Raw genomic sequence first — 24,839 nt, forward strand, 5'->3', positions numbered from 1 at the left:
GGCCTCCCACCCCCTGGTACACTCAGGAGGGGTGAGTATTGAGGCCAGGGGGCTTCTCCCGCCTATGGAGGGCCTTGGATGTGTGTGAGGGGTCTGGGTCCTGGTGCCCTCTGCCCACCGCCCAAGGGAGGACCCAGCCTAGGCCTGCTGCAGCCAGGCATCCTAAACTCTACACACACAGACACATTCTCAGGTCCCTGCAAAGCCCCTCACTGAGGCGGGGGCAAGGATGCCTGTCACCCCCTTACCTGCCTTCCCAGCTCCAGGCCTTTGCTCACAGGCCCTCACCCCATTTCTGCCATTGAAACTCCCCACACAGAGGACTCTGCCCTCTGTTGCCTCCATGTCTGAGCCGGGTAGGGAACAGGGCATCAGACTGCCCCAGGAATCCAAGCCTGCTCCTGACTTGCCCTGCCCCTGCCCCCCAGGATATCGACAAGCAGTACGTGGGCTTCGCCACACTGCCCAATCAGGTGCACCGGAAGTCTGTGAAGAAGGGCTTCGATTTCACGCTTATGGTGGCGGGTAAGTGGGCTGGACTCCCAGGTGGGGTGGCTTGGGCCATAGCCAGCTAGGCTTTGTCAGAGGGGTCCCAGACTTAACCTGACTCTTTCACTGTACCTGCTGGCAGGTGAGTCGGGCCTGGGGAAGTCCACGCTGGTCCACAGCCTCTTCCTGACCGACTTGTACAAGGACCGGAAGCTGCTCAGTGCTGAGGGTGAGTGGGCCCTATGCAGCCCTGGCATTGGTTCCCCATCCTCTGCTGTGTGACCCTTCAAAGGGGTCCCTTCTGGGTCCAGACCCTGCTCCTCTCTCCCCACAGCGTGGGTCTCTCCTGTTCAGGGTCCAGGAATAGTGGCCCAGACCACAGTGAGGCCATGAGGCCAGGGCTAAATGCTAGAATGGATGAGAACAAGGGTCCTGGCTGCCCAGTGGGGGTGGGGTCTGAGAGTTGGAGAGACCCCTCCAAACGATGCCCCGACACCCACAGAGCGCATCAGCCAGACCGTAGAGATCCTGAAGCACACGGTGGACATTGAGGAGAAGGGGGTCAAGCTGAAGCTCACCATTGTAGACACACCGGGCTTCGGGGATGCTGTCAACAACTCTGAGTGGTGAGGAGAGCCTGGCTGGGGAACAGTCTGTGCCTAGGCTGGTCCAGTGTCCCCTCTGGCCTCACCGACCCTCCTGCCTACCTGCAGCTGGAAGCCCATCACCGACTACGTGGACCAGCAGTTTGAGCAGTATTTTCGTGACGAGAGTGGCCTCAACCGCAAGAACATCCAAGACAACCGTGTGCACTGCTGCCTCTACTTCATCTCCCCTTTTGGACACGGGTGCGTGAATGTCCTGGGAACAGGCTCAGGGTGGGGGGTGGGACCCGCCTCCATGGTTCCCCGTTGGCTGCACCTGTCACTGCTTATCTTCTGCCTGTGCCCTCACAACCATGCCCTCCCTGAGCCCATCCCACCCTCTCTCTGTGCCCCCACCACCCGCACCATGCCCCTCTCCACCCCTGGATGCTCTCTGCAGGCTGCGGCCAGTGGATGTGGGTTTCATGAAGGCTCTGCATGAGAAGGTGAACATTGTGCCGCTCATCGCCAAAGCTGACTGTCTCGTCCCCAGCGAGATCCGGAAGCTGAAGGAGCGGGTGAGCCTGGCAACTGGGCCTGGGCTAGGTCTCCAGGACCCAGAACACCAAGTGTGCTGATCCTGGGTGCCAGCGCACCTGGCCCCGGGTCCCTGGCCAGCCTCAAATCTGACAGCCCTTGCCCCGCCACAGATCCGGGAGGAGATTGACAAGTTTGGGATCCACGTGTACCAGTTCCCTGAATGTGACTCTGACGAGGATGAGGACTTCAAGCAGCAGGATCGGGAACTGAAGGTGAGCGGCCTGCGGTGGCAGAGGAGGGAACTGGAGGTCAGTTTACATGGCACCAAGCATCCAGGTCCAACCCGGTGGGGGAAAGAGTCTTTTGTCTGGGCAGTAGAGCGCCTCCACCTGGGGTGGGGTGGGGGGGTGGGGGTGGGGTACAGTCACTCATGTCCCCACTGGCTTGTGCAGTTTGGGCCCCGTGTGGTTAGTGTGTCATGGAGCACTTGCCAGGACCCAAAGGCACAGTCCTGGCCAGGCCTCCACCCTGACCCTGCTCCTCAGTCTTCTTCCAATGGGTCACGAGCAGAAGGGTCTGGCCTGATGGCCACAAGCCTGTGTGTGCCCTGGCTCCCAGAATTCTGAGCTCCAGAGGATGGTTGTGGCTTTGGGTGCCCCGGGATCTAGAGTGGCAATAACCAAGCCTAAGGCACGGGATAGGCAGCCACTGGGCCAAGAGCAGGGTGGAGCCCTTGGCCCCAGCCTAAGTCAGCATCAGTAACAGGAGGCAGGGGCTCAGCTCTGGGGAGGGAGGGATGGCGATGGTAGCTGAATGGAGCAGTTCCTGATGGGAGATGGTGTCAGAAGGGGAGGATATGCCCGGCTGGGCACATACCCTGTGCCACGGGTATAAGCCATGCCAGCTCTGGCTTCAGAGAAGCCACAAGGGTTGGGCAACTCCAGGATCTCTTTGGGGAGGGGCTGTTGATAGTGATACTGGAGGAGCGACCAGGTGCCGAGTGCCCATGTCCCTCTTCAGCCACTAACCCCATACTCACACTAACTGGGCGCGAGCCCTTGTACCTGCCTTTCCCAGGAGAGTGCGCCCTTCGCGGTTATCGGCAGCAACACAGTGGTGGAGGCCAAGGGGCAACGGGTCCGGGGGCGACTGTACCCCTGGGGGATCGTGGAGGGTGAGTTCAGGCATGGGGTGCGACAGAGGGAGTGGGGTGGCTCCCCCGGGCCTGCACCCACCCAACACCCGCTCTTGCCCCACAGTGGAGAACCAGGCACACTGCGACTTTGTGAAGCTTCGCAACATGCTGATCCGCACACACATGCATGATCTCAAGGACGTGACATGCGACGTGCACTATGAGAACTATCGCGCGCACTGCATCCAGCAGATGACCAGGTGCGCAGCTCTGACTCGGACCTGGATCGTGCACCTCATGTTCCCAGCCAAGGCTCCCTAACAGAGGGCTGATCCTTGCTGCCTTCCCAGATCTGAACTTTGCCCCGACTCCCAAGTAGGCCCCCCACCCTGCACCTTGTCTTCCCAGAGCCGACCCAACGGTGTGGGAGCTCAGGAGGGCAGAGCCTCGGTAGTGTTGGGGGTCAGACAAACTGTCCTTCTTGTCCACCCCACAGCAAACTGACCCAGGACAGCCGCATGGAGAGCCCCATCCCCATCCTACCACTGCCTACCCCGGATGCTGAGACAGAAAAGCTCATCAGGATGAAGGATGAGGAGGTTAGTGGGGCCACAGGGGAGGAGAAGGGGTGGAGGTGGGGGTCCAGCCCCTCCTATCACGTTTGTCACTCTACCTTCTGCTATTCCCGTCTCACCTCCAGCTAAGGCGCATGCAGGAGATGCTGCAGAAGATGAAGCAGCAGATGCAGGACCAGTGACCCCAACCCAGCCCCACATTGCCATGGATATACTGCCAGTTTCCAGGCTGGCCCTTCCCGTCCCTGGACCCCAACTGGCCTGGACTCCACCCTGGAATAAATCTGGATCTCCAACAGGCCTGGGCACAACCCCAGTCCCGGAATGGTCCAGACCAGGACTGTTCCCGACTATTCCCAACCTGACCCAGAGATGCAGGCTCATAGCCCCCAAACAACCCTAATTTATTCTCAGCACCAGTCCCTCCCCTTACTTGTATCTGCTTCCAAGGGGCCTGGACAGCAGCCCCCACAGCTGGCCCTCTTTGGCCTCGGGGGAACAGGAGCTAATTTGGGCCATGACTTTTGAGATCTACCCCTGCCCCAGAAGGTCATGAACTCCGACTCCAGGCCCTACTCAGGTAGGGGGATAAAACAAGGCAGAATAGGGGAGCAGATCCTCGGCATCCCAGGTCTATTTCTCCACCCCAGTGCCACAGAGTGGACGTGGGAACCCTCATGTGCCCCCTCCCTCGGGCCACCCAGCTTACGCTGAGGCCTCACTTTGTGCCGAGGTGGGCCAGTCCTTCCCTACCTCCTCACCCCTCACTGGGTAGCTCAGTGGCAGGTTGGGCAACAGAAGCGCTTAGGATCCCTCCAGACCGAAGGAGAGCAGCTGGCTGCAGGCAAGGATCTCCCGGGGCTGGTGGGGCAGGGACGCCTGCAATTGCCCAAACTCCTCATCTAGGGCTGTGGCCTGGCCTGAGGGCTCCAGGAACAGTGGGTGCTGGGCAACCTGGGAACCCCCCACCCCTAGACTGCCATTCCCTGCCTGTGGCTGGAGGTCCTTTCTCCCCAGCAGCACTGTTGCCCTGGGTTGCCTAGGCCATCCCTCCCCCACCCCCAGCATGATACCTTCCCCCCCCAATCCCAGTCTCCAGTTTTGTTCAGTTGTGAATGCTGCATCCTGTCCTGGTGACAGGAGAACAATGTTGATGAAGTCGCAGTGGTGATCCTTGCTCCCCTGGGTTGGTGGGGGGGCGGAAGCCCTGGTAGCCTGCGAGCCCTGGTGATAGTGCTCTATCTGGGGCCGCAGCGTGTCTACTGGGCCTCCGGGTTATTTCTGGCGGGTGGCAGCGCTGTGGTCGGTTTGGCCGGGGTGCTGGGGCCTGGCAGGGGCCGGGCGGCATTATCGCTTGGCTCTCCAGCCAACGCTTAGCGCTCCAGAACAAGCCAGGTCACCATCCTCTCGCCATGGGCTCTGGTGAGTTTGGGGTCAGGCAGGCCCGGGACTGCGCTCCATGAGCAGAGTCGGGTTGGGAGGCGCTGCAGTCATCTGGGCTGCAGTAGGGAGATTTAGGGCGGACTTCCAGTCAGCGCGCGGATGGTCGAGGTGGAGAGGCTTTCGGGTAAGGCGGGGCTCGGGTCTCCGGGGCCCGGGCCGGGCCCAGCGCCCTGGGGTGTACAGGGACCCGCCCAGGTGCCACACAGGCCACCAGGCTCACTGCGGCGCTTCCCTTGCAGGGCCGCGCCGGGCGCTGAGCCTGCTGCTCCTGCTGCTAGCGCCGCCCAGCCGCCCAGTCGCGGGCTGCCCCGCGCCGTGTGGCTGTGCGGGGACGCGCGTGGATTGTGGGCGCCGCGGGCTGACATGGGCCTCGCTGCCCGCCGCCTTCCCGCCGGACACGACTGAACTGGTGCTGACGGGCAACAATCTGACGGCGCTGCCGCCGGGGCTGCTGGACTCGCTGCCCGTGCTGCGCGCCGCGCACCTGGGCGGCAACCCCTGGCGCTGCGACTGCCGCCTGGTGCCACTGCGCGCCTGGTTGGCCGGCCGGCCCGAGCGCGCGCCCTACCGCGACCTGCGCTGTGCCGCACCCCCGGCGCTGCGCGGCCGCCTGCTGCCGTACCTGGCGGAAGACGAGCTGCGCGCCGCCTGTGCGCCGGGCGCGTTCTGCTGGGGGGCGCTGGCAGCGCAGCTCCTGCTGCTCGGCCTCGGGCTCCTGCACGCGCTGCTGCTGCTGCTGCTGTGTCGCCTGCGCCGGCTGCGCGCCCGCGCCCGCGCCCGCGCCCGCGCCGCGCACCCGTTGTCGCTGACCGCCCCGCTGGTGGCGGAGACGGCCGGAGCCAGCGAGTTCTACGAGTAGTCCTGAGAGGCGCTGAGCGACGCGGGCGTGCCAGCCCGACAGGACCCTGCCCCAAGGAGCCCTCGCCCTGACCCGGACCGGGGCTCGTCCTCCGCCTGGGCACAGTCTTCCAGACCCCACCACCCCCCTGCGGGCCCCGGGCCACACGCGCCCCTCTGCAGCGAGGCGAGCCAAAGCCCAGGACGCTTAGGCGGGTCAAGGGGGTGAGCTGCAGCCCAGCCCCTGCGAGGTTCCCCACACCAAACTCCAGTGCAGAATAAACCCTTCTCCCAATCTGACTGGTCTCTGTGCCCCACCACCCGGAAATTCCCCTCCCAAACCACAGGACAAGCCCTAGGAGGTGATTCAAGGGGGATGCATCACATCTTCCTACACCCAACACGGGATCAGTGACTCTCCCAGACCACTCACTTTCAAAGGAGTTCAAGTGGAAGGCACAGAAGAACTCAGACAGTGACCACATTATAGGGTAGTGAAGACATTGTGGGGACAGTGAAAACAGTGTTGAGACAGTGAGGACACTGAGGGGCAGTGAGGACACAGGGACGGTGAGGATACTGGACAGTGAAGACAGTGGGGACATCGAGGGCACTGCAGGACAGTGTGGTTGAGAGGAAGAGAGAGGATGTTTGGAGTTGGGGTCTCTGGGGGTCAGTGAGGGGCCGTGAGGAGGCTCTGAGGACTGTTGGGAGCGTAGATGGGCAGATTTCAGGGCAGTCAGGGATGGGTCAGGGTGGTGAGAATAATCTGATGACCCACCTGGAACTCCCTGGGCATCTGAATTAGAAGCTCAGCCTCTGGAGGACAGGTGAGGCAGGTCCCTGCAGGGTTGAGTGGGTACCAGGGTGTTGCACAGTGTCTGGAGTCATGTTCTGCACTTGACCACCACTTCCTGTGGGAAGGTGCCTCTGACTGCTTGGACCAGCCTTGGTCCCTGGTCTCCCCTATCCCACCCCTGAACTCAGGCTGAGCAGCCAGGGCCTGGGACTCCTCCAGGGTGCCCCACTGTGGCACAAGCTGCTAACAAGGGACCCAGGGTGCCCAAATGAAGGGCTGACACTTTCCTCAATATTGGAGTCCCATTCCTGCCCTGGGTGGGGCCTCCACCTGGCTGGCCCTGTAAACAATGAAGGCCACTCTTCATGGACCCAAACAGGACCCTGACAAGAAGCCTCAGGCCTGGGCCTGGGGCGCCTGGCACAGGAAGGCTCTGGCCCCCATTGACCGGGTCGGGGAGGCTGCCGCTGACATGGCCTTTGTCCCAGTCTTTGTGGGACAAGATGGATGGCCCTCCGGTTGGGCTGATGCTATCTCAGGGCTGCCGGTCAGACGTGAGGCAGGAGCCACCCCCTCCTTTGTGGGCAGGTGCGGGGCATCCGGCCCATTGTGGGCTGTGGCCGACTGTCCAGCCGTCCATCCGGCCTTATCACTACATCAGGGATGGCCCCTTTTGTACAAATGAACTGCCAACCCTCCCCCCCCCCCCACACACACCCTCAGGGATGGCCCAGCACACCCAGAGCCCCTGGTGGGGGTCAGAGGTAATAGTCTTTGTCACAGTAAGGTACACAGGCAGCCTAACTCAGTCCCAACATGGTACAGGGAGGGGATGTTCCCCCTCACTTTCCAGAGGAGGAAACCAGATGCCAGGGAGGGGTCTTCCTGCTGGGCCTGAGCTTTCTCCACGCTGCACTGGAAGCAGAGCCCCTAGGACTCCTCTCTTACTCCTCACTGAGGCCTTCAGGGAACAAATGTAGGGCTCAGGAGAAAATGGCCTGGGGGTCTTAGGTGACCCCAAGCTAAGAGAAGGAAGCCTCCTGGGCTGTGAGCCCAGGCTCCAGCAGACACTATGTGGAGGGGTCAGCAGGAGCCCAGGCCCACTGCCCACAAGTTTGAGGGCTTCTGGGCCGTGTCCCTCTGAGAGGATGGGCACAAGGAACCCTGAGAGCCCGGAGCTGCAGAAGCAGCTGGAGCTCCTCTGATGTAGGAAAGAGGCTGGTGTCACAGTCTGGTCAGACCTGAGGAAGAACTTCCTTACTCCCTGGTAAATAGGGCAGCTGAATTCCATGGTTCCTCCTAGACTCTCTCTCTCTTTTGTCAGTTCTCCATGATTTAGATTGGCTTCTGCCCAAGGTACTGGCCACAGAGGGTGCTGGCCTGGCCTCCCTGGCGAATCTTTTCCAGGCTGCCTGGGAGTCCCCGGTCCCAACTTGTGACCCTGAGCTGACCCTCCATGCACTGACCCTGGGGCCTCCAAGGAGTGTGGGGAAGTGGATGGTCCCAGCTCAGCGCCCCTGAATGGCCCTGTGCAGGGAGGGGGAATGTACACCTCTACCCCCACCTCAAGGGCCTGCCATGCCCCTCCCCCCAGCGTGGTCCTCCATCTAATGGACACCACACCTGCCCCAGGGGCCCTTCCCCACTGACAGCTTGGTCCTCTCTGCGGTTTCAGACTCCTTCTCCTTCCAGATGGGAACAAAACGGTGGCCACTCAAGGCATCCCCCCACGCCTGCAGCCCCCAAGCTGTCTGATTCAGGGTCCTTTGCCCTACAGCCCAGGGGTCCTCTGACCACATCACTGCCCACCCCCAGCCTCTCTGAACAAGCCCCGGCAGGGCCAGACGGCATTCCTGGGACAGATACAGCCGTGACCTCCCTCTGGCAATCTTCGTGTCCTTGTCTGTGAAATGGGTTGCGGCCTCGGCTGAGGACCTCCCGCCCCCAAATCGGCATCCGGTTCTCCCCTCACGCGCCGCGACCCGAATGAGCCACCAGAGGGCGCTCGTGGTCTGCGGAAAACCCCCCCACGTGGGGCGAGGGCAGCCGAGGTGAGCCCTGGGCATGCAGACAACCAGGGTCCGCAGAGGAACAGACGCCAGGAGAGGACGGATTTGCCCAGGCTGGTGGGGGTGGATCGCCGAGACGGCGGACAGGTCGTACACCCCACGGGAACAGGGAAGGGTGCATCAAGTGGCCACTGACAGGGAGGGGTGAGCGCGCCCCCTCTACACCCTTCCCCTCCTTTACCTTCCTCTCCCTTCCCCTCCCCGGGGTCGCTGACAGCCCATCAACAGGGAAGATAAGGGACTTCTTCCGCCAGGCGGAGGGAGTGTCAGCTCAGGTGCTCCAGCCGCACTCCTGCCGCCTGTTTGCTCCGTAAACATACATTGGGCCCCTGCTGTGTGCACCGAGGCAGGGCTGGAAGGAGCGGCTGCGTGGTGGCCGGCTGCGTGGTGGCCGGTGGCGTGGAGGGCGACTAGAAGGAAGAAGCCGGTGGGGATGGTGGAATGGGAGCCCCCCAGGGGGAGTGGAACAAACGCTTCGCCACCTCCCGACCAACCTGGGGGCGAGGAGTGTGTGCGGGTCCTTCGTGGGCCCCCTCCTGCCTGGGGAGATGAAGGGGAGCCTGGGGAGGGGGGCGGCCCCTCGGTGGGCGGAGACTTGAGTGGGGCCCGCGTGGACGAGGCCCTGGGAAGGTCCGGGGGCCCCCCGAAGCCCTGGCCACGTTGGGGGGGGGGGGTGCACCCGCCGCTCAGACAGAGCAACAACATTGGGGTGGGTGGCGGGGCCCTGGGGGCCCATAGCTCACTGCACCGTCTGCGCCCACCCCCGGCGTTTCCAATGGAAGACAGGCAGCAGGCGATAAATCACCGGCTCCCACTCCCACCCACCCAGGCTGCCTCGGGGAAGGGGGGCTGCATGTGACAGAGACAGAGCCTGAGACAGAGACAGAGACAGAGACAACCACAGAGAGAGACAAAGGCAGCTATGGCTGGCCAGCTGACACTGGCCAGGTCCTTTTGCTCAGGGTGTCTGGCCTCCCACCCCAAGATGCCCCCTCTATCAGGCCCATCTGGAAACCAGCTGAGAGCCACCCCACCCCAACCGACCCTCAACAGGGAGGAGGAAGAGGGAGGGAGGAAGGCCTTAGCAGCCATAACTCTGTCCACCCTGGAGAACCATAAATCAGCAGGGGGCTCTCGGGAAGCACTCACCCCCTAGGCTGAGGGGGGCCTTTAGGGTCACTGGTCCTGGTGACTGGGCCTGGCCTTAGCTCTTGTGTCCCGCCCTCTTTAAACAGCCCCTGGGGTATCCCCCAGGCCTACCTCCGTTTTTCCCCAGCACAGTCACATGCCCAGAGCTGTCTACACCCAGGGCTGTCTACAATGGATGCAACACTCTCCTCGTCCTCACCTTCTCTGTGCACAGACAGGAAATGTCTGCAGAGGATGACGTCCTGTCCTATCAGGAGAACCCATGGGCTGGCCCTGCAGGGTCTGGGGATCAGCAGTCCTTCCCAGAGAAGCCTTCCCATGGGGATCTTCTCTGCCCCAGAGGAAACACGGTCTATCCCTCCTTCTGTCCTGCTTTCCTGTCACCACCACCCCGCAGCGTGGTGAAGGCCAGCTGGACAAAGGGTGCTGGGAGATCGACCAGGTGGGGACCCCTCCATTACTGTGGACATCCCCTGAGGGGTCAGTACTCAGTGTGGGCAAAGCTTGAGAGAGCCCATGGGAATGTTCCCAAGACCTATGGAGTGTGCTCAGCACCCCCACTGCCCAGACCCCCAGTTCAGCCACTGGCTTCATGGATCCCTGGCCCAGGGGTGTGTCCTGCAGACAACCCCTCAGGGCTCTTGTGGCAGAAATAAGGCCACTTATACACAGGGAAACAAATGTCCACCATGAAATCTCTCAAAGAGCGGAGGGAGCGGGGACGGGAGCGTCCTTCAGAGCTCTTGGAATTCTGTGCCTGAGAGAAACCCTGGTCCTCATCATGTGGATGATCCCCTTGACCCTCAGAACAAACCTGAGTGCCCCAGCCCCGGGACATCAAAAGCACTGACTGGTATGTCGAAGGCAGGTGGTGGGGAGGGCTCCTGGGGATGTTCAGGCTGAGGGAGCAGCACTGTGCTGCCAGGAGACGCCTGTCAGGGGAGGGTACAGAGATTGCAGGGGCCAGAGGTGCCCTGGGCTCAGCCTGTAGGAGGGAGAGGGCAGAAGGGCCCCAGATGTGTAAGGGGAGCTGCCGTCCAGTCATTTGTTGGTTCTGAAGCATTCTTCCCAGCAGTGTGCAGTCCCATCTGGAGGCTACTGTCTGCATGGTCTGGGGGGGGCTTGGGGGTGCAGGTCCCTTGGACTCCAGCCTTCACCTATCAGAGGCTCCCACCCTCCTCACCCCTTGTCCTACTACAGGTGTCCTTGCGGGGAGGGCCTCACCTCACCCTGTTTAAGTGTGTTAGACAAATTGAGGGGCTCTTGGCCAGATAGACACTCATGTGGCAAGGGGTGGGGGACGGGAGGGCACCTTCAACAACAAGGACAGCCTGACTGGCTCTCTCCACCCACCCCAGTGCTGCTCTCCCTGCCTCTGTCCCAGTCACACAGGACCCTGGGATCATCCCCACAAGGTCACTGTGTCCCCAGTGGGGTAAAAAAAACCCTTCAGAAGTGGCAGGGGCCTGGGGCATCTGGGTGGCTCAGTTGGTTAAGCGTCTGACTCTTGCTTTTGGCTCAGGTCATGGTCTCACGGCTATGTCGGTTTGAGCCCCTTGTCAGGCTCTGTGCTGATGGGGTGGAGCTTGCTTGGATTCTCTCTCTCTGCCCTTCCCCCACTTGCACTGTCTCTGTATCTCTCAAAAGAAGTAAATAAACTTTAAAGAAAAAAAAGAAGTGAGAGGGGCTGGAAGGGAATCCTTCAAGCTTTGCCAGAGGGAACCCCTGGGGTTTGGGGGTACAGACCTCAGGGCAAGTAGAGGGTCCCCATGCTGCTTCTCTTGCCCAGGTGTGTGCATAGGCCTGGTGTGCCCATTCCCAAGAGGGAGACTATAGCCTGGGGCCAGGGGGCTGGGGAGGTGGGGGTGAGTGTCCGGGGCAGTGTGGGCATCGCCCAGGTGATTGTGCCCCTGGGCCTCTACAACTCCCAGGCTTGAGCAGGGCTTTGAGGAGGCCTATGGAAGGCCTAAAGGCCAAGCTCTGCTGTGCTTCTGCATGGAAATCTATGTTAATGTGACTTGTATTTAGGAGCTCACTTTTCTCTGTGCTTTGTTTATTTAAAGATGCTCTTGAAGGATTCCAGCCAGATACCGAGGAAAGGGCTTCTGTCTGGGCAGGGCTGCCGGGGGGGTGGGGGGGGGGGCCGGCGCCCCTGACAGCCGCCTGTCCCAACACGCCTGCGCCCCTGTGTGCCCACTGAAGGTGCTCACCGTGTTCAAGTTGCCTCATCTCCTGCAAGAGTGCGTCTTGGGGGGCCACACCCGGGAGGACACCAGTGACACAGACCAGAGCAGAGCCAGAGCCCATAGACAACGCCATCCTGAGATGTTCATGCAGGGGGGGAGTGGGGGAAGACCATTGGCTTTCTTTATAGGAAAAATGGGGACAGGCTTGTTTGTGGGAGCCCTGGGTCTCTCCTGGCACAGAATGCCTCACCTGGGTGCCCCTTGCTCCAGGGGTCCCTAGTGAGGGTCCCTATTTTATGAGTCTCTCTGCTGCAGATCCTTCATCTAGAGCCCCTGCTCTATAGGTCTCTTCTCTTTGGAGCCCTGGTATGGAATTTCTGGTGTAGGCGTCTCTGGTATGGGGGTCTCTCCTCTGGGGATCTCTGGTCTGAGGTCACCGTTTGGCAGGTCCCTGGTGTGGAGGTCTCTGGTCTCAGAGGTCCCGGATCGGTTCTCCAGGTGTCTGCTCTGCATCTGGAGGTCCCCAGTGTGGAGGGCAGTGATGTTGTCTGTCCTTATTTGGGGTACCATGGTTTTGCCATGGTGGTCTCCAGGATACCAGTCAGCCCCTTTGCCCCGGGCTGGGGATCCACCGCCACAGAAATCCTCCCGGAGGGCCACACTCCTGACTCTCTTGTGGCAAGGCCAGCAAGATGAGTGTCTGGAGCATGAGTGGGTCCCGAGATCATCCACGGAAGGGTGTTGACAGCTAAAGCTGACCCACAGCCTCAATTCCATGAGAATCCTAAGTCCTTGCCAGACTTCGGTGACGCTGCTTTGAGTCCACCGGGGTCTTCCTGGAATCCTCTGTTTCCTGAAGCTTCCTGCTGCAGTCCCCGCGCCCCCACCCCCATCCCCACCCCTGCACTCTCAGGCCTGTGCTGCTGCACCTGGATTAGTCCCAGCAGGTAACTTTGGTTGGTGCCAGCAGAGCCTCGAGCCTAGAACTGCCCCACAGGGTCCTGGTGGACAAAGTGGGCAATGCATGCATGGTCAGCAGGCCAGGCAGTGGGACTGTGAGGGGTCAAGGCTGTTATGGCCTCATTGCTTAGCACTGATGCCTGGGGTGTGTTCAGTGGCTGGCTTGTCAGGGCCATGGCTCCTGGTGCCCCTGGGCCTCTGAGACAGTCAAGCCCCACACAGGACCGCGGCATCACCACCCAGCCCTTGTTCCCACACATCCTGGTCTCCTGACACACCTATATCCTCCGTAGGCCAGCTGGTCCCCTGCTCTGTCTTTGCATCCTCATGCAGTGGGCCCTCCACCATGGCGCCCTGCGTGGGCTGTCTGGGGATAGTAGAGACCCTGCACACACACTCACACACGTATAAGCACACGTATGTACACATGCACATGCACAAACATACATGCACACACAAACGTCCAAGGAGCCTTCCTTATCTTTCCTTTCTCTGTGGGAATCGGGATGTGGGAGAAAGAGCACACCTCCAGGGTGGAACCATGCATGCTTCTGGGTGACATGGCCACTGAGTGTCCCTGAGCATGCTGTGCCACCTTCAGATGTGTGCGTGTATATGCAATCACACCAGTGTATGTGTGTGCGCATGTGTGTTTGTGGGTATATCAAAGATGTACAGTTCCACCTCCCTTTATGAGTATGTCTGTCCCCACATACCCATTTGCATGCCTGTGTCCCCATACCCTCATGTCCACATCCCTGCACCTCTCGCATGCACGTGTCCTGTTGGCCTGCCATGCCCCCACATGCCCCCCGGCAGCCGCCCATCCCTGCCCGCCGCGCCATGTGTACACAGAGGCTTGTTTTCTCTGCCTTGCGGGCCAGGGGTGTGCTCGTAAATCGTGCAGTCGATGACACATTTATCCCTCAGGCGGCTGGCGGTGTGAATTTATGGCTGCCCCTCCCTCCTAGCTGAGGCAGGACAGGGGCCTGGACACCCCCGTAGGCAGGCACCTACAGGCCGCTTGGGCAGCCGAGCTTTCCTGGGGCCACCAGGGCCAGGGCCGGCCAGGAGAAACTCAGGAGCACTCTCGAGGTCTTGCCTGCTCAGGAATCCTGTAATTTTAGGGAGCTCAAGGCAGACAAGAGGCCAAGAGGCTGGGTCAGCTCTGCCTGGGCAAGGCCTGGGGTGCAGGGGCTTCTAACCTGCTAGAGGCAGGGAGACCAAGAGCTGGGCCTGACATCCAGCTCAGCTCTGCACCTCAGTCTTCCCACCTGTGAAATGGGACTGCAGCTTTAATATGCAAGACTGGAGGGGCTGCTTCCCTCGTGGTGGAGTCAGCCCACCCACTGCTTCAGGGCTTGTCGGAGGTATTGGAGGTATCGAGGGAAGACTTTGTGAAAGGGTGGGGACCTCGAAGACAGCTGGGGCTGCACACAGGGAGGGAGGAAGGGTGACCATGGAAAGTCAGGGCAAGGAGGGCCTCTCAGAGCACACCTGGCCTTCTCTGCTTTATAAAGATTGGGAAATGCCCAGGGAGGGGCAGGGCCTCAAGACCCCCGTTCCTATACCCCAGTGTGCAATGTGGGGTTCCCAGGTTCAGCAACCCCTCCTGGGACAGTCTCCTTTGTCCTGCAAAGACTAGTTGTGGGGGAGGAGGACGGCCAGCTGGGTCAGACAGAGGAGATGATGGAGCAAGTGGGGTGCCACTGGGGCCACAGCCAGGGATGGGAGTCAGCCAGGGGTGAGAGGCCTGCCTGCCTCCACTCTGTCCGTCTGTCCGTCTGTGTGTGGGGTCGGGTCTCTAGGGTACGCTCTTGTCGGCTCTCATGCTCCCCCCTACCTCTAGTCCCCAGCCCTCCCTCGCTGCCCGCCTGTCAGGATGAGCGATGGCCGTGCCCCTCCCCGGGCCCTCGGCCCCAGGCCCGGTTCCCGCTCATTAGCCGCTGACACTGTTTGCTTTCCCGCCCGGGACGCCCACCCCCGTCACAGGCCATTTCTCCCGGCGCCCCCCACCCCCATGGGCCTGCCCGGGGGTCCAGGGTGCTGGGCAGGACCTGCATTCGGCTCCCAGAGTGATGGCCTGACGGAGCCCAGCCCCACCCTCACCTGCACACCCTAGAGGACGGGTCCTGCCACGTAGCAAAACCAGGCCACAGGACAAGCGGGACAGGGCCATGCCACCCAGGCTTGCTTTGTGGTGACACATAGGGTGGGTCTCTGGTGACAGGGGCCAGGCTCCCTCTCCCATCTCTGTCTCTTTTTATCTCTTGCCTCTGTTTCTGTCTTTGTCTCTCTGGGTCTTGAACCCAGCCTCTCCCATGGAGCAACTACTGAGCCACCAGCCCTATGCAGAAAGCACATCCCTGACCTAGAGCCCCTGTCCTCACAAATAGCCCCAATGCACATCCCAGGTCAGTATGTGGGTCAGAGGGTGAATCTGTGATGCCAAGGCTGTGGGAGGAAGGCAGGGAGCAGGAGTACCCAGGGCAGAGATGAGGGTGCTTCTGGGGCCCATCACCCCAGCTCCAGAGGGGTCCAAGCAGGGGAGACTGTAGATGTCAGATTACGGGAGGTTTGGCACTGGCTTGGCCTCCAGAACACATTGGGGGTATGTTGGGGGCTGCAGGCACTCCTCCATCAGGCCTGCCACTTGCTAATCCTCCACACCCCCTCTCCATACCCTCCCCCACCCCCAACCCCCACCCAGTGTGGCCACAGCTGGGCGGCATCAGGGCCCGCAGGCCGGTGGCAGCCAGTCCTTCACTTAAAAATGTGTTTGTGATTTCGGCGGCGGCGGGGCAGATAACGGTGACGAATGGCCCGGCTGCCCCACGGGGCCCCCAGCCCATCTGGTTTGACTTTGGCCTGTCGTAGGGTGCCCTTGGGCCCCTAGCCCTGCCCTCGGGCAGTACCCTCAGAGTAAAGCCCAGGGGCCCATGTGGACAGCCTTGGGCAGCCCCGACGTACCTCTAACTTTTACACACACCCGTCCCTCTGCCCTCCAGTGTGTGTCCCCCCACTGTCATGGGCCTCCCATGGCTGTGCCCACTTGGGTCTACCCTATAACACTCGGGGCCTGCAAGCACTGAATGCTGGCTGGGGTCCATGTAGAGGCCATGGCCCAAACAGGCCCTCTTCCCCTCCATAGAATGAGGAGTAGTGGACGCCCCGCCTGGAAGGCTGCAGGAGCTGGGGTGAGGGTGATGGAGTGGCCGCTACAGAGGGAAGGCAGGGTAACGAGGTGGGGCTTGGCTGAGCCTGTCCCTTCGGGCCGCGCATGTGGTCATCGTCAGGAGCAATTTCTGACAGGGCTCCCAACCCTCCTGCAGCCACTGCGGCCCCCAGACCATCGATTATCTGGTTGGAGAGCAGCTTCCGGGTCTGGCCCCAGGCTTGGCTGGGGGCCAGTAAGGTTGAGGCCGAGCCTCTTGGGTCCCAGCCCCTCCCACTCTCCCTTTGGGTATTCTAGGGGTGGGAAGAAGGGCTGGGCGGGGGGGGGGGGGGGGGGGGGCAGCCCTCTGCCACCAGGGCCCTTGCTCCTCCCCTACAGCCCTCCCAGAGAGCACCCTGGGCTGGGTCTAAGTCCAAGCCAATGTCACCCTTGGAAGTAGGAGGATGTGTGGCCCGTCCACATGGGGTGTGGTCAGGGTCCACAAAGTTTGTGTGACCCAAGGGACATAGGCTCATGCATCGATCAGAGAACCTTCCAGAGACCTGCCTGCCCAGGTCACAGACATGGGTTACACCCCACCTTCATGGACGAGATAAGGGAGGTGGGGGATTTGGAGACCCCTTGGCTCAACTCAGGGGCCTGGGAGGCCAGAGAGGGACAGAGAGGGCATTCCAGGCCCTGGGAGCCTGCAGGCCTGAGGAAGAAGAGCTGGAGGTGGTGGGATCACTCTGAAAGGAACAGCCTGAACTGCTTGGTGACAGAGCTTCATCTTCAGGGCAATCCAGTCCCTACCCCTGTGGTGGGGACAGCTGGGGGAGGAGGGAAGGGGGAAGGGCAGCGCCATGTTGGGACCCCAGCCCCCTTCCCTTGTGGCAGGAAAATCCCTCTCCCTCAGTGTCACATTGTTGAGACTTAACTTTGTTGAAATAAAAATTGGTCTTGGTATTAACTCGGCCTCGAGGATTTTCTCCGGGATCCAGGAGGCCGCAGAGGGGTCAGACGCCCATTCCCAGAGCCAGCAGCCAGCTTGGGTTTCAGGGGTGCCAACGACCTACTAATCCTCCTGGCCATAACTCTCTGCCCTTTGCAGACACCGCACCTGGCTCCTTGGGTTGTGGGAGAGCTGCTCTGGCCCCTGCCTCCTCTGGCCCCAGCCACGAAGCAGGACGGTGTGGACAGTGTGGATCTCAGGGGTCTGTACCTGGCTCCACCCCATTCCCCTCCCAAGACTGCCTCCATTCCCTCCCCCACTGCTCCATGTCATTTGGCAGCCACAGTCGGCAATCCACAGGACACTTCCACCCTTGAGGCTCTGCCACGGCCTCAGCCTCACAGTCTTTCTGGGTCTCAGTTTCCCCCACCTGCAAAATAGAAGACTTGCCCCAGCCAGGGTATGGGAGACCCTGAAAACAGATAGATCTTCCAGGCCATCAGACACTCAGCAGCAGCCAACACAGTGGTGACCCTTCTGAGAGGGGAGCACCCTGATGTATGGCTGCGTCTGGAATCCTCTGAAGGGCCGGGCAGACACACAGATGTTCAATGGCTCAGCCACAGATAGAAATTGGCACCCCAGTGTGTGCATGGGGTGGGCAGAGGTGGACGACAGTAACACAAGGTCTGTGGGCACCACCTAGAGCTCTCCAAGACTCCCTGGAGCTCCCAGGGAAGCAAGTAGACACTCATCCAACATGTGCTACCAAAAAGGACAGCAGCCACCAAAATGATATATTTCTGCACCTACACAGATCTGTGTGCATCTGCTTTGAAAGCTGGTGGGGGTCTCGCTGCCCCCCCTCCATGGTTCCCTCTGGCCGGTGGGGTCCCCCTGGAGTCTTCCAATCATTTGAAGTGTGTGTATTCCTGCAGGGAGACTGAGCCTATGGACACGAGCAGTGGAATTAGGCAGGGGCCCGGTGGGTTGGGGGTTGTGCTGTGCCTCCTCCCAGCCTGATGCAGAGGGGATCCTGATAGTGAGGGGATAGAAGATTTCCCAGCCGGTGGTCCCTTCACAGCCTCGCCCAACCGTCCCTAGCAGTGTGCTTTTGGGGGTGGGGTGCAGCCTGGGAACGGGCTGGGCTGGGGGCCTGGGAACAAGGCAGTGGCCCCCGGGGGACGCTCGAGTGGGGCCAGCTGTTGCTGCCAGCTCCAATTCCCGCTCTGCACTGAGGCTGGTCCCCCGGGCCGAGGCCGGTGGTCTGCCTGGGAGGGAGTGGGCTGGCTGTGGGGGCTGTGCCTTCCTCCGGGCGGTGGTCCCAGGGGTAGCTGAGGTAGGAGGCAGCCACCTTCACACTGAGTGGCAGAACTGTCTGTTCAGGAGGGCTCTTCTGTCCCCCTTAAGCAACAGGTCCCAAAGCCTCTGAGCACCAGAATTACCTGAGTCTCCAACCCACCCTCACCTGGGAGCAGGGCTAACCATCTGCCTAGCCCTGTGTTCAAGGCGCTTCAGAGCTTGCCCCCTCAGAGCCATCTGTTCTATCTACACCATGAGCCTGGCACCAGCTGTACCCTCCAGGCTGGTCCTTCTGCTAAAGCTGGCCCTTCTGTCCAGGGAGCCTGCCTACCAGGACCATCCTAAAACTCCTACTCACCCTTCAAAACCCCATGAAAATGTTTCTGCCCCTGGGAAGCCACTTTGAATGCTGGACCCAGCACCAAAGTAGCGTCATCACCATTTCAAGACTTCCCCTGAGCATCTTTCTGGCTCATCTGGTAGAACATATGACACTTGATCGTGAGTTTGAGCCCCACATTGGGTGTAGGGATTACTTAAAAAAAAAAAAAAAAAGACTTCTCCCTAGTGGCCCTGTATCTGCCACAGGCCTGGACATTAGGGTAGGGTACACAGCTCTACTGCCATGAACAAGAGGCTTGTTTGTGGCTTTAAGGAAGCCTTGCTTCCCCTGGGCCTCAGTTTCCCTATTTGAACTGTGTCCTTGGATAAAAGCATCCATGAGTCCATTGGAGCAAGTTTGAGCTCTATGGGGAGACAGGTTGCTGGGTCTTGCACCTTTACCCCACCCCAGGGTTCTGTGAAGGTTGGGGTTCCAAAGAGGTGGGGTTTGCCATGGTCAACTGGGGGTTCCCCCAAAACAGAAGAGTAGGGGCCCTGCTGGCTGCCACCAAACACTTGGCTGGCTTCTGCTGAGGCCAAGGGGCGGGCAGATCGGCTGATGAGGTGGGGGCCAGTGAGGGGATCTTCTTACTCCTGAAATCCCTCCCGCCTGCCCGGTGGCCCCCAGGGGAGCCCTGTGATGCAGGAACCTGATATTTTAAGACTTAAAGCAAATGTTTCTGGAGCCCGAGCTGTGTCAAGGCGCCCTCCCAACCCTTGTGGGGGCAGGGCCAGCCCTCCTACCCCTACCCTCGAACCAACCCTGCCCCTCCCTGGACTGAAGTTTCTGGTGATGGGAGGGGTGATGAGGTGGGAACGTCCATGAGGGGTCAGAGGGGACAACTTCAGTGCCAACCTCCCCACTCTGCTGGTCCCTCTCTCTTGGGCCTCCAGCACCATGTAAAACCGTAAAAAGCCCTGAACCCTTCTAGGGCTGGCTTTCCTTGATCCAGGAACCCAGGGTGCTACCAGACTGCCCTCCCCTGCCCCCATCAGGGCAGGCAAGTTGACTGCACTGCTTTTGACCCACTGAAAGAACCACCTGGAGTTCAGGGCTGTGAAAGCTGATGCTTCCTGGAGCAATGTGGAGCAGGAGATCAGGGATGGATTTGCAATGCCTGTCTGGGGTGCAGGTGTGAGGGTGGGGATTTGTACCCATAGAACTGGCTCGAAAAAGCAACATGACAGTTTCTTCACCTCAACATCAGAAGAGATTCCTCTTCACCTGAGCAATAGAGGGGCCCAGAAGCATGCCTCAGGCTGAATAGAGCTGGCCAGGGTGAGGGCCAGGTCCCGGGCCCCACCTCAGTGGAGCCATCTTCCCTCTGGAAGCTTTCCAGAGTCTTGAGGGCTGGATGGGGTGGTTGAGTGGACAGCAAACCAAGGCTGGGGTCCCCCTGTAGCAGAAAGGGATTAGGGCCTAATCTCTAAGAAATGCTTGGGGGCTGGGCCAGCCCAGGCCTAGTGGGGAATGTGGGGGAGCACGGGGACAGATGTTCTGATGATTCTTCCGGGGTAGACCATCCTAACAACCTCAGCCAGCTGGGCTCCCAGCCTTCCAAGCACCTGTGGCTGAGTCCCTGGCCTGGTCCCAGTTGGTGGGGCTTGGCCATACCCCCTACCCTAAGCCAGCAAGTCTATCAGAGCCATGAGCCCCTTTAGGGGCCATATTCACAATTTTACAGATGGAGAAACTGAGGCCCAGAGAGGGGATAGTCCTCAGGTCCAGAGAGAAAGCCTACAGTCAGCCCTGCTGTACAGATTCCCTCCCCCGAGCCTGCCCCAGCCTCTGAAACCCTTTAATCTCTGCCCATAGGAGGGACGGAGCTCTGGACAGTCTGGTGTAGGTGAGGACAGAACTGAATGAATTCCAGCATCTTGCCTCAGGGGCCTGGGTACTGCTTGCTCACCCTGAGCCCCAATTCCCCACAGGGCCTTTGTGAGCGTCACCATGCTGTACTTCTCGCTTGTCCTTCTGCCCTGGTGAACTCCTATGCACCCTCAAAACCCACTGGGGTTTGAACCATGAGCTCCAAATGGCATACACACTCCCAGCCCCATCCTCAGCTGCTAATTGCCTCTCCCAGCATGAATCCTGTGCCTCATGCCCCACTGGGAGCCCAACAGTCTCCCTTTTTGGCAGTCCCATGCCTGGCCCTGCCCCTGCCCCTGCCCCTGCCCCCTCACCTCACTGGACACGCCACCCTTACTGTGAGGCCTGGACTCATGCTGTGAGGACAGACACACTATGTCACTGTGCCTCAGCTTCCCTAACTCTGAAATGGAGATGGTGAGTGTCTAGTGGGTGATGAGCCCTGGGTATCCTGACCGAATGCTCAGAGGAAGATGAGGGTGGGCTGCCCGGAGGAAGGGCCGTTGTTGGAAGTGTATACCACTTCTGAGAGGTACATATGCCATCTAGCTCCCTTGTCCAGGCAGCTGCTCAGGGCCCTCTATCCAGGTCCCTGATGTCTGAAGGCACACTATGGCCCTGCAAGGCCTGGGGAAATGTACCCACTAGGGGCCGAAGCTAGCAAAGCAGCCCCTCCCAGGAAGCCAGGCTGCCCAGAAGCCACTGGTTCTGTCAGTCTCAGCCAGGACCCACCACTGCCACCATCTCCCCCATTAGAGTTCTGGCTGCACCACTCAACATTGCTGCATGCCAGCACTTCTTTCCATTCCTTTGGCCTCAGTTTCCCCACATTGATCCAGGAGAAGGGCAGGTGGGCAGAATTTGATTGGAAAGAGGAGAGGGCATCCAGGCATTTTGAGCAGCTGGGGTTAGAAGAAGAGGTGGTCCATGGGGCATGGGAGGGCCAGGAGGCAGGAGAAAGGAGGAAGACCCTAGCAGTCCCCTCTAGAGGTATAGAGACACCCAGGGCCCCACACGCAGGAAGCAGAGGAACCTAGGTTTAAGCCAAAGGTAGATAGATGCTATGTGGGTGGGAGATGCCTCCCCTAAGAGCTCCACACTCTGGGGATATAAGCCACTGCCCACCATCCCCACTGTCCCCACACACAGAATACATTACTCAGGCCTCTCCAAGGAAGGCTGATGGGGCCAGAAACCAAAGCCAGGTGGTTACTGGGAACCTGCTCCTGACCCTCTGATGGCAAAAACCTCATTGAGGCTGCACAGTAGGTCCCCTCCCTAGCCTGCAACTGGGCCAGTAGGTGACGGCAGATAGGTTCAAGACCAGACCTCTTCCAGAAGCCCATGTGGGTGACACCTATGGCTCAGGGTGGAGCTCACCCACTTGTCTGCAGGTGAAGGCAGGTATGGACAGGAAGGTGACAGCAAGGTGGGTCCAAGGATGGCCTCACACTCAGTCCTGATCCCTTTCCTCAGCCACACCTCTGCCAGGGCCGGGCCCCTTACTCTGCTCCCACCCCTCACCCCCATCCATTCTCAGGCCCCTAACCCTGCTTGGGCATCCAGGCTCCAAACCAGAAAAACTAGATGAAGAACAAACAAGCCCACACTGCAGCCTCTACCATGTCCAGTGCAAGTAAGGCCATGGAAGTGAGACCTGCCTTCTAGGGACCTGAGGGTCAGGCCGGGAGGGGTAGTGGGACAGGGGGTGTAGATAATACTCCACACTCTCCAGCCAGCACCCAGCCTCCCCAGTCTGCTCCTTCCCACATCACCACCCAACTCCTACCACACCAGGCACCCCCCTGTGCTGACCCTGCACTCTCCCCCCTCTCCCCAGGAGAGGCTTTCTTTTTTTCTTTTAAAAAAAATTTTTTTTAACGTTTATTTATTTTTGAGAGAGAGAGAGAGCATGCAGGGGAGGGGCAGAGAGAGAGAGGGAGACACAGATTCAGAAGCAGGCTCCAGGCTTTGAGCCGTCAGCTCAGAGCCCAAGGCAGGGCTTGAACACATGAACCCACGAGATCATGACCTGAGCTGAAGTTAGATGCTCAACCTACTAAGTGACCCAGGCACGCCCCCGGGAGAGGCTTTCTATTCAACAAAGCAAGAACTACAAAGCTCACTGTCCTGGATGTGGCGGGCTGCTTGTGGGGAGTGAAACTCTCATCACTGTGAGTAGGCATGTGAGTAGGGCATGAAGACTACAGTCCAGGGGGGGCTCTGGTGGGGAAGCACAGGATGGACCATATGGCCAGTTTCCCCAGGTCCTTTTCAGACAAGAGTCCCTGGACCCAAGACTCCCTCCTAGAGCCCCAGGCTCCAGGATTCTGACCTCTGCAATGGTGGTTTGCCATGTGGTGAGCACAGTGCCAGGCACATTGTAGGTGCTGGATAAATACTCATTTGGTCAATCAACAAATACCCCCAGTGAGGTCCAGGGGCACCTGGGTGTCTTGAACTCATCAGCCTCAACTCTTGCCTCAATCTGCCCTGCCCTTCCATGCCACTTCTGAGGCTCAGGCCAGACCACTGGAGCCCTTCAATGCCTCGGACAGGCCTCACCACCCCAGCATCTACCGCTCCTGCCCCACTTCCCTTGCCCATGACTTTAGTCACACAGGGGAAAAACTGTTGATTTGTATTCAAGTAACTGGGATGTCCACATTGGAAAACTAGCAAGCATCCATCTCTCAGGCTGCTTGGCATTTTTCAGTATATTTGCAGATTCTTAACTGGACAGTCTCCTCTCAACAGGAAAGAGTGGGAGAGAAGGCTTTGCTTTAAAGGAAATAGTAGAGCATGCTGGCTGGTGAGAGCCATGTCCAAGGGCAGCTGACGGGTGTCCAAGACTTGCCCAGCAGAGGGGGATGCAGCACTGGGATCAGGAGAGAGGCCAGGGCTGGACCTAGCCTGGAGCCCAGGATGCTGCCTGAGGGGGCTGAGAGGGCAGCTGAGCCCTACCTGCCTTCTTTGGGGCCCTGACCCCAGTGATGTGGGGCTCAAGGGACCTCACCCGACTCTCAGGTCAGGAACAGCTTGATGCCAGGACAGGAGGTAAGGTCCTGAGGGCGATTCTGGAGGACCTGGGGTTAAGCTCCATCAGCCAGGCTAGCGGTCAACTCAGAACAGCCTGGATAGAGGGTCTGGGGATAGCACAAGGATGAGCATACAGGGCAGGAATAGGCTAAGGGTGGAGGGGACAGAAGAACCCTGCAAGGGTGAGGGACAGAGGGATGTTGGACAGTGCCAGACAGCATTCAGAGCATCCACTCAGTGACCCCACGTGGCCAGATGGATGTTTAGTCACCATGTGGGGCTGCAGGCTGGGGACTCAGGGGCTGTGAGGGTCAGAGTGGCAGGATGAGACTGTGCTAAGGGCTCAGCCACATGGACAGTGCCAGGCAGGCCTGACCCTTCTGGGGGCCTGGCAGCAGTCTCAGAAATGGGGTGAGGGTGAGGGCAGGGTCCAGGGTTAACCTGAACAGGGCGGGCCGGGCACCCAGCTGTCCTGTGAGGACATGCTGCCCCACCCTTGGGCCTTGCCACCGGACATTCACATGACCCACATCTGGCTGCCTGCCCGGCCAGCACCCCTGCCAATCACGCTGACCTTCCTCCCACTGGCACCTGCTGGGGGCTGACAGAGGTCTCTATTCCCGGCCAGGCGCCTGCTCCGGTTATATTTAGGACATGGTTGGTTGGGGGGTGTTGGGCCACTGACCCCCTCCCGGGGCCTGGAGCAGGGGCAGCTGGGGCTGGGCCATCTGCCCAGGCCTAGCCTGATGGCTTGGATTGAGCTCTGAGGCACAGGTTGCTGCCTGTGGGGCCTCTCCCTCAGCTCCTGGCCCTCTGTTCATAGCTGCATGCAGGCTGGGAGACATGGGTTCTGGCCATGGCTCATATGGGAAACCGAGGTTAGGCAGAGGGGTCTGAGCTTCTGGCCATAGCAGAATAAGGCTGGCTACTAGAAACTCCAGGAACCCAGCCCAAGGTGGAGGCCCAGGAGCTCCAGGTGGGGGTTGTGGGAGGCCCAGCTGGCCTTTTAGTTCCTGAGACTCAGACATCCATGAGGTCATTCCCTCCTGGGACCTCCCAGGGCCCTGCCTGAGGGGACGCTGAGCCCCAGGCCCTTCCTGCCTGCCCGGACTTGAGCCCTCTTCCCTGCTGCTGCCTGGGCAGGATGTTCCCAGGGAGGAAATGGCCTCTCAGAGGCCACCCCATCCCTGCTGGAGTCCAGAGCCACTTCCTGCTCTGTGTGGGCCTTGGTCCTGCCCTGATTCTGCCAGCTCAGGCCAGACCCAGACTTCCTGCCCCCAGCAGCATGGAGGGGCTGGGACATCTCAGCCTGACCAGCCTGGCAGGCACAGTCCAAACTCACCAGACCTGAGGGCCTGAGAGCCTCCACCTG

At 60.2% G+C, this 24,839-nt stretch overlaps 2 protein-coding genes across 3 annotated transcripts in view; both read left to right on the forward strand.

Annotated features, from left to right (window-relative positions):
• SEPTIN5 (septin 5) overlaps positions 1–3,623 on the forward strand; it is a 4,282-nt gene extending 659 nt beyond the window's left edge. For both annotated transcript variants that reach the window (XM_049620573.1, XM_049620574.1), the window contains exons 2-11: positions 429–525; positions 632–718; positions 992–1,115; positions 1,203–1,337; positions 1,534–1,651; positions 1,784–1,885; positions 2,691–2,787; positions 2,873–3,008; positions 3,245–3,347; positions 3,449–3,623. In XM_049620573.1, coding sequence (XP_049476530.1) covers positions 429–525; positions 632–718; positions 992–1,115; positions 1,203–1,337; positions 1,534–1,651; positions 1,784–1,885; positions 2,691–2,787; positions 2,873–3,008; positions 3,245–3,347; positions 3,449–3,505 — 1,056 coding nt within the window. In that variant the 3' untranslated portion in view covers positions 3,506–3,623. The remainder of the gene's footprint in view (positions 1–428; positions 526–631; positions 719–991; positions 1,116–1,202; positions 1,338–1,533; positions 1,652–1,783; positions 1,886–2,690; positions 2,788–2,872; positions 3,009–3,244; positions 3,348–3,448) is intronic.
• Positions 3,624–3,714: 91 nt separating this feature from the next.
• Positions 3,715–6,524, forward strand: GP1BB (glycoprotein Ib platelet subunit beta). The gene is made up of 2 exons (XM_049620576.1): positions 3,715–4,745; positions 5,006–6,524. Exons 1-2 carry the CDS (start codon positions 4,736–4,738, stop codon positions 5,623–5,625), a joined length of 630 nt encoding a protein of 209 aa, XP_049476533.1. The 5' UTR covers positions 3,715–4,735; the 3' UTR covers positions 5,626–6,524.
• The last annotated feature ends 18,315 nt before the right edge of the window (positions 6,525–24,839 follow it).

The sequence above is a fragment of the Panthera uncia genome (assembly GCF_023721935.1).
Source record: "Panthera uncia isolate 11264 chromosome D3 unlocalized genomic scaffold, Puncia_PCG_1.0 HiC_scaffold_8, whole genome shotgun sequence".
Taxonomy (NCBI): Eukaryota; Metazoa; Chordata; class Mammalia; order Carnivora; family Felidae; genus Panthera; species Panthera uncia.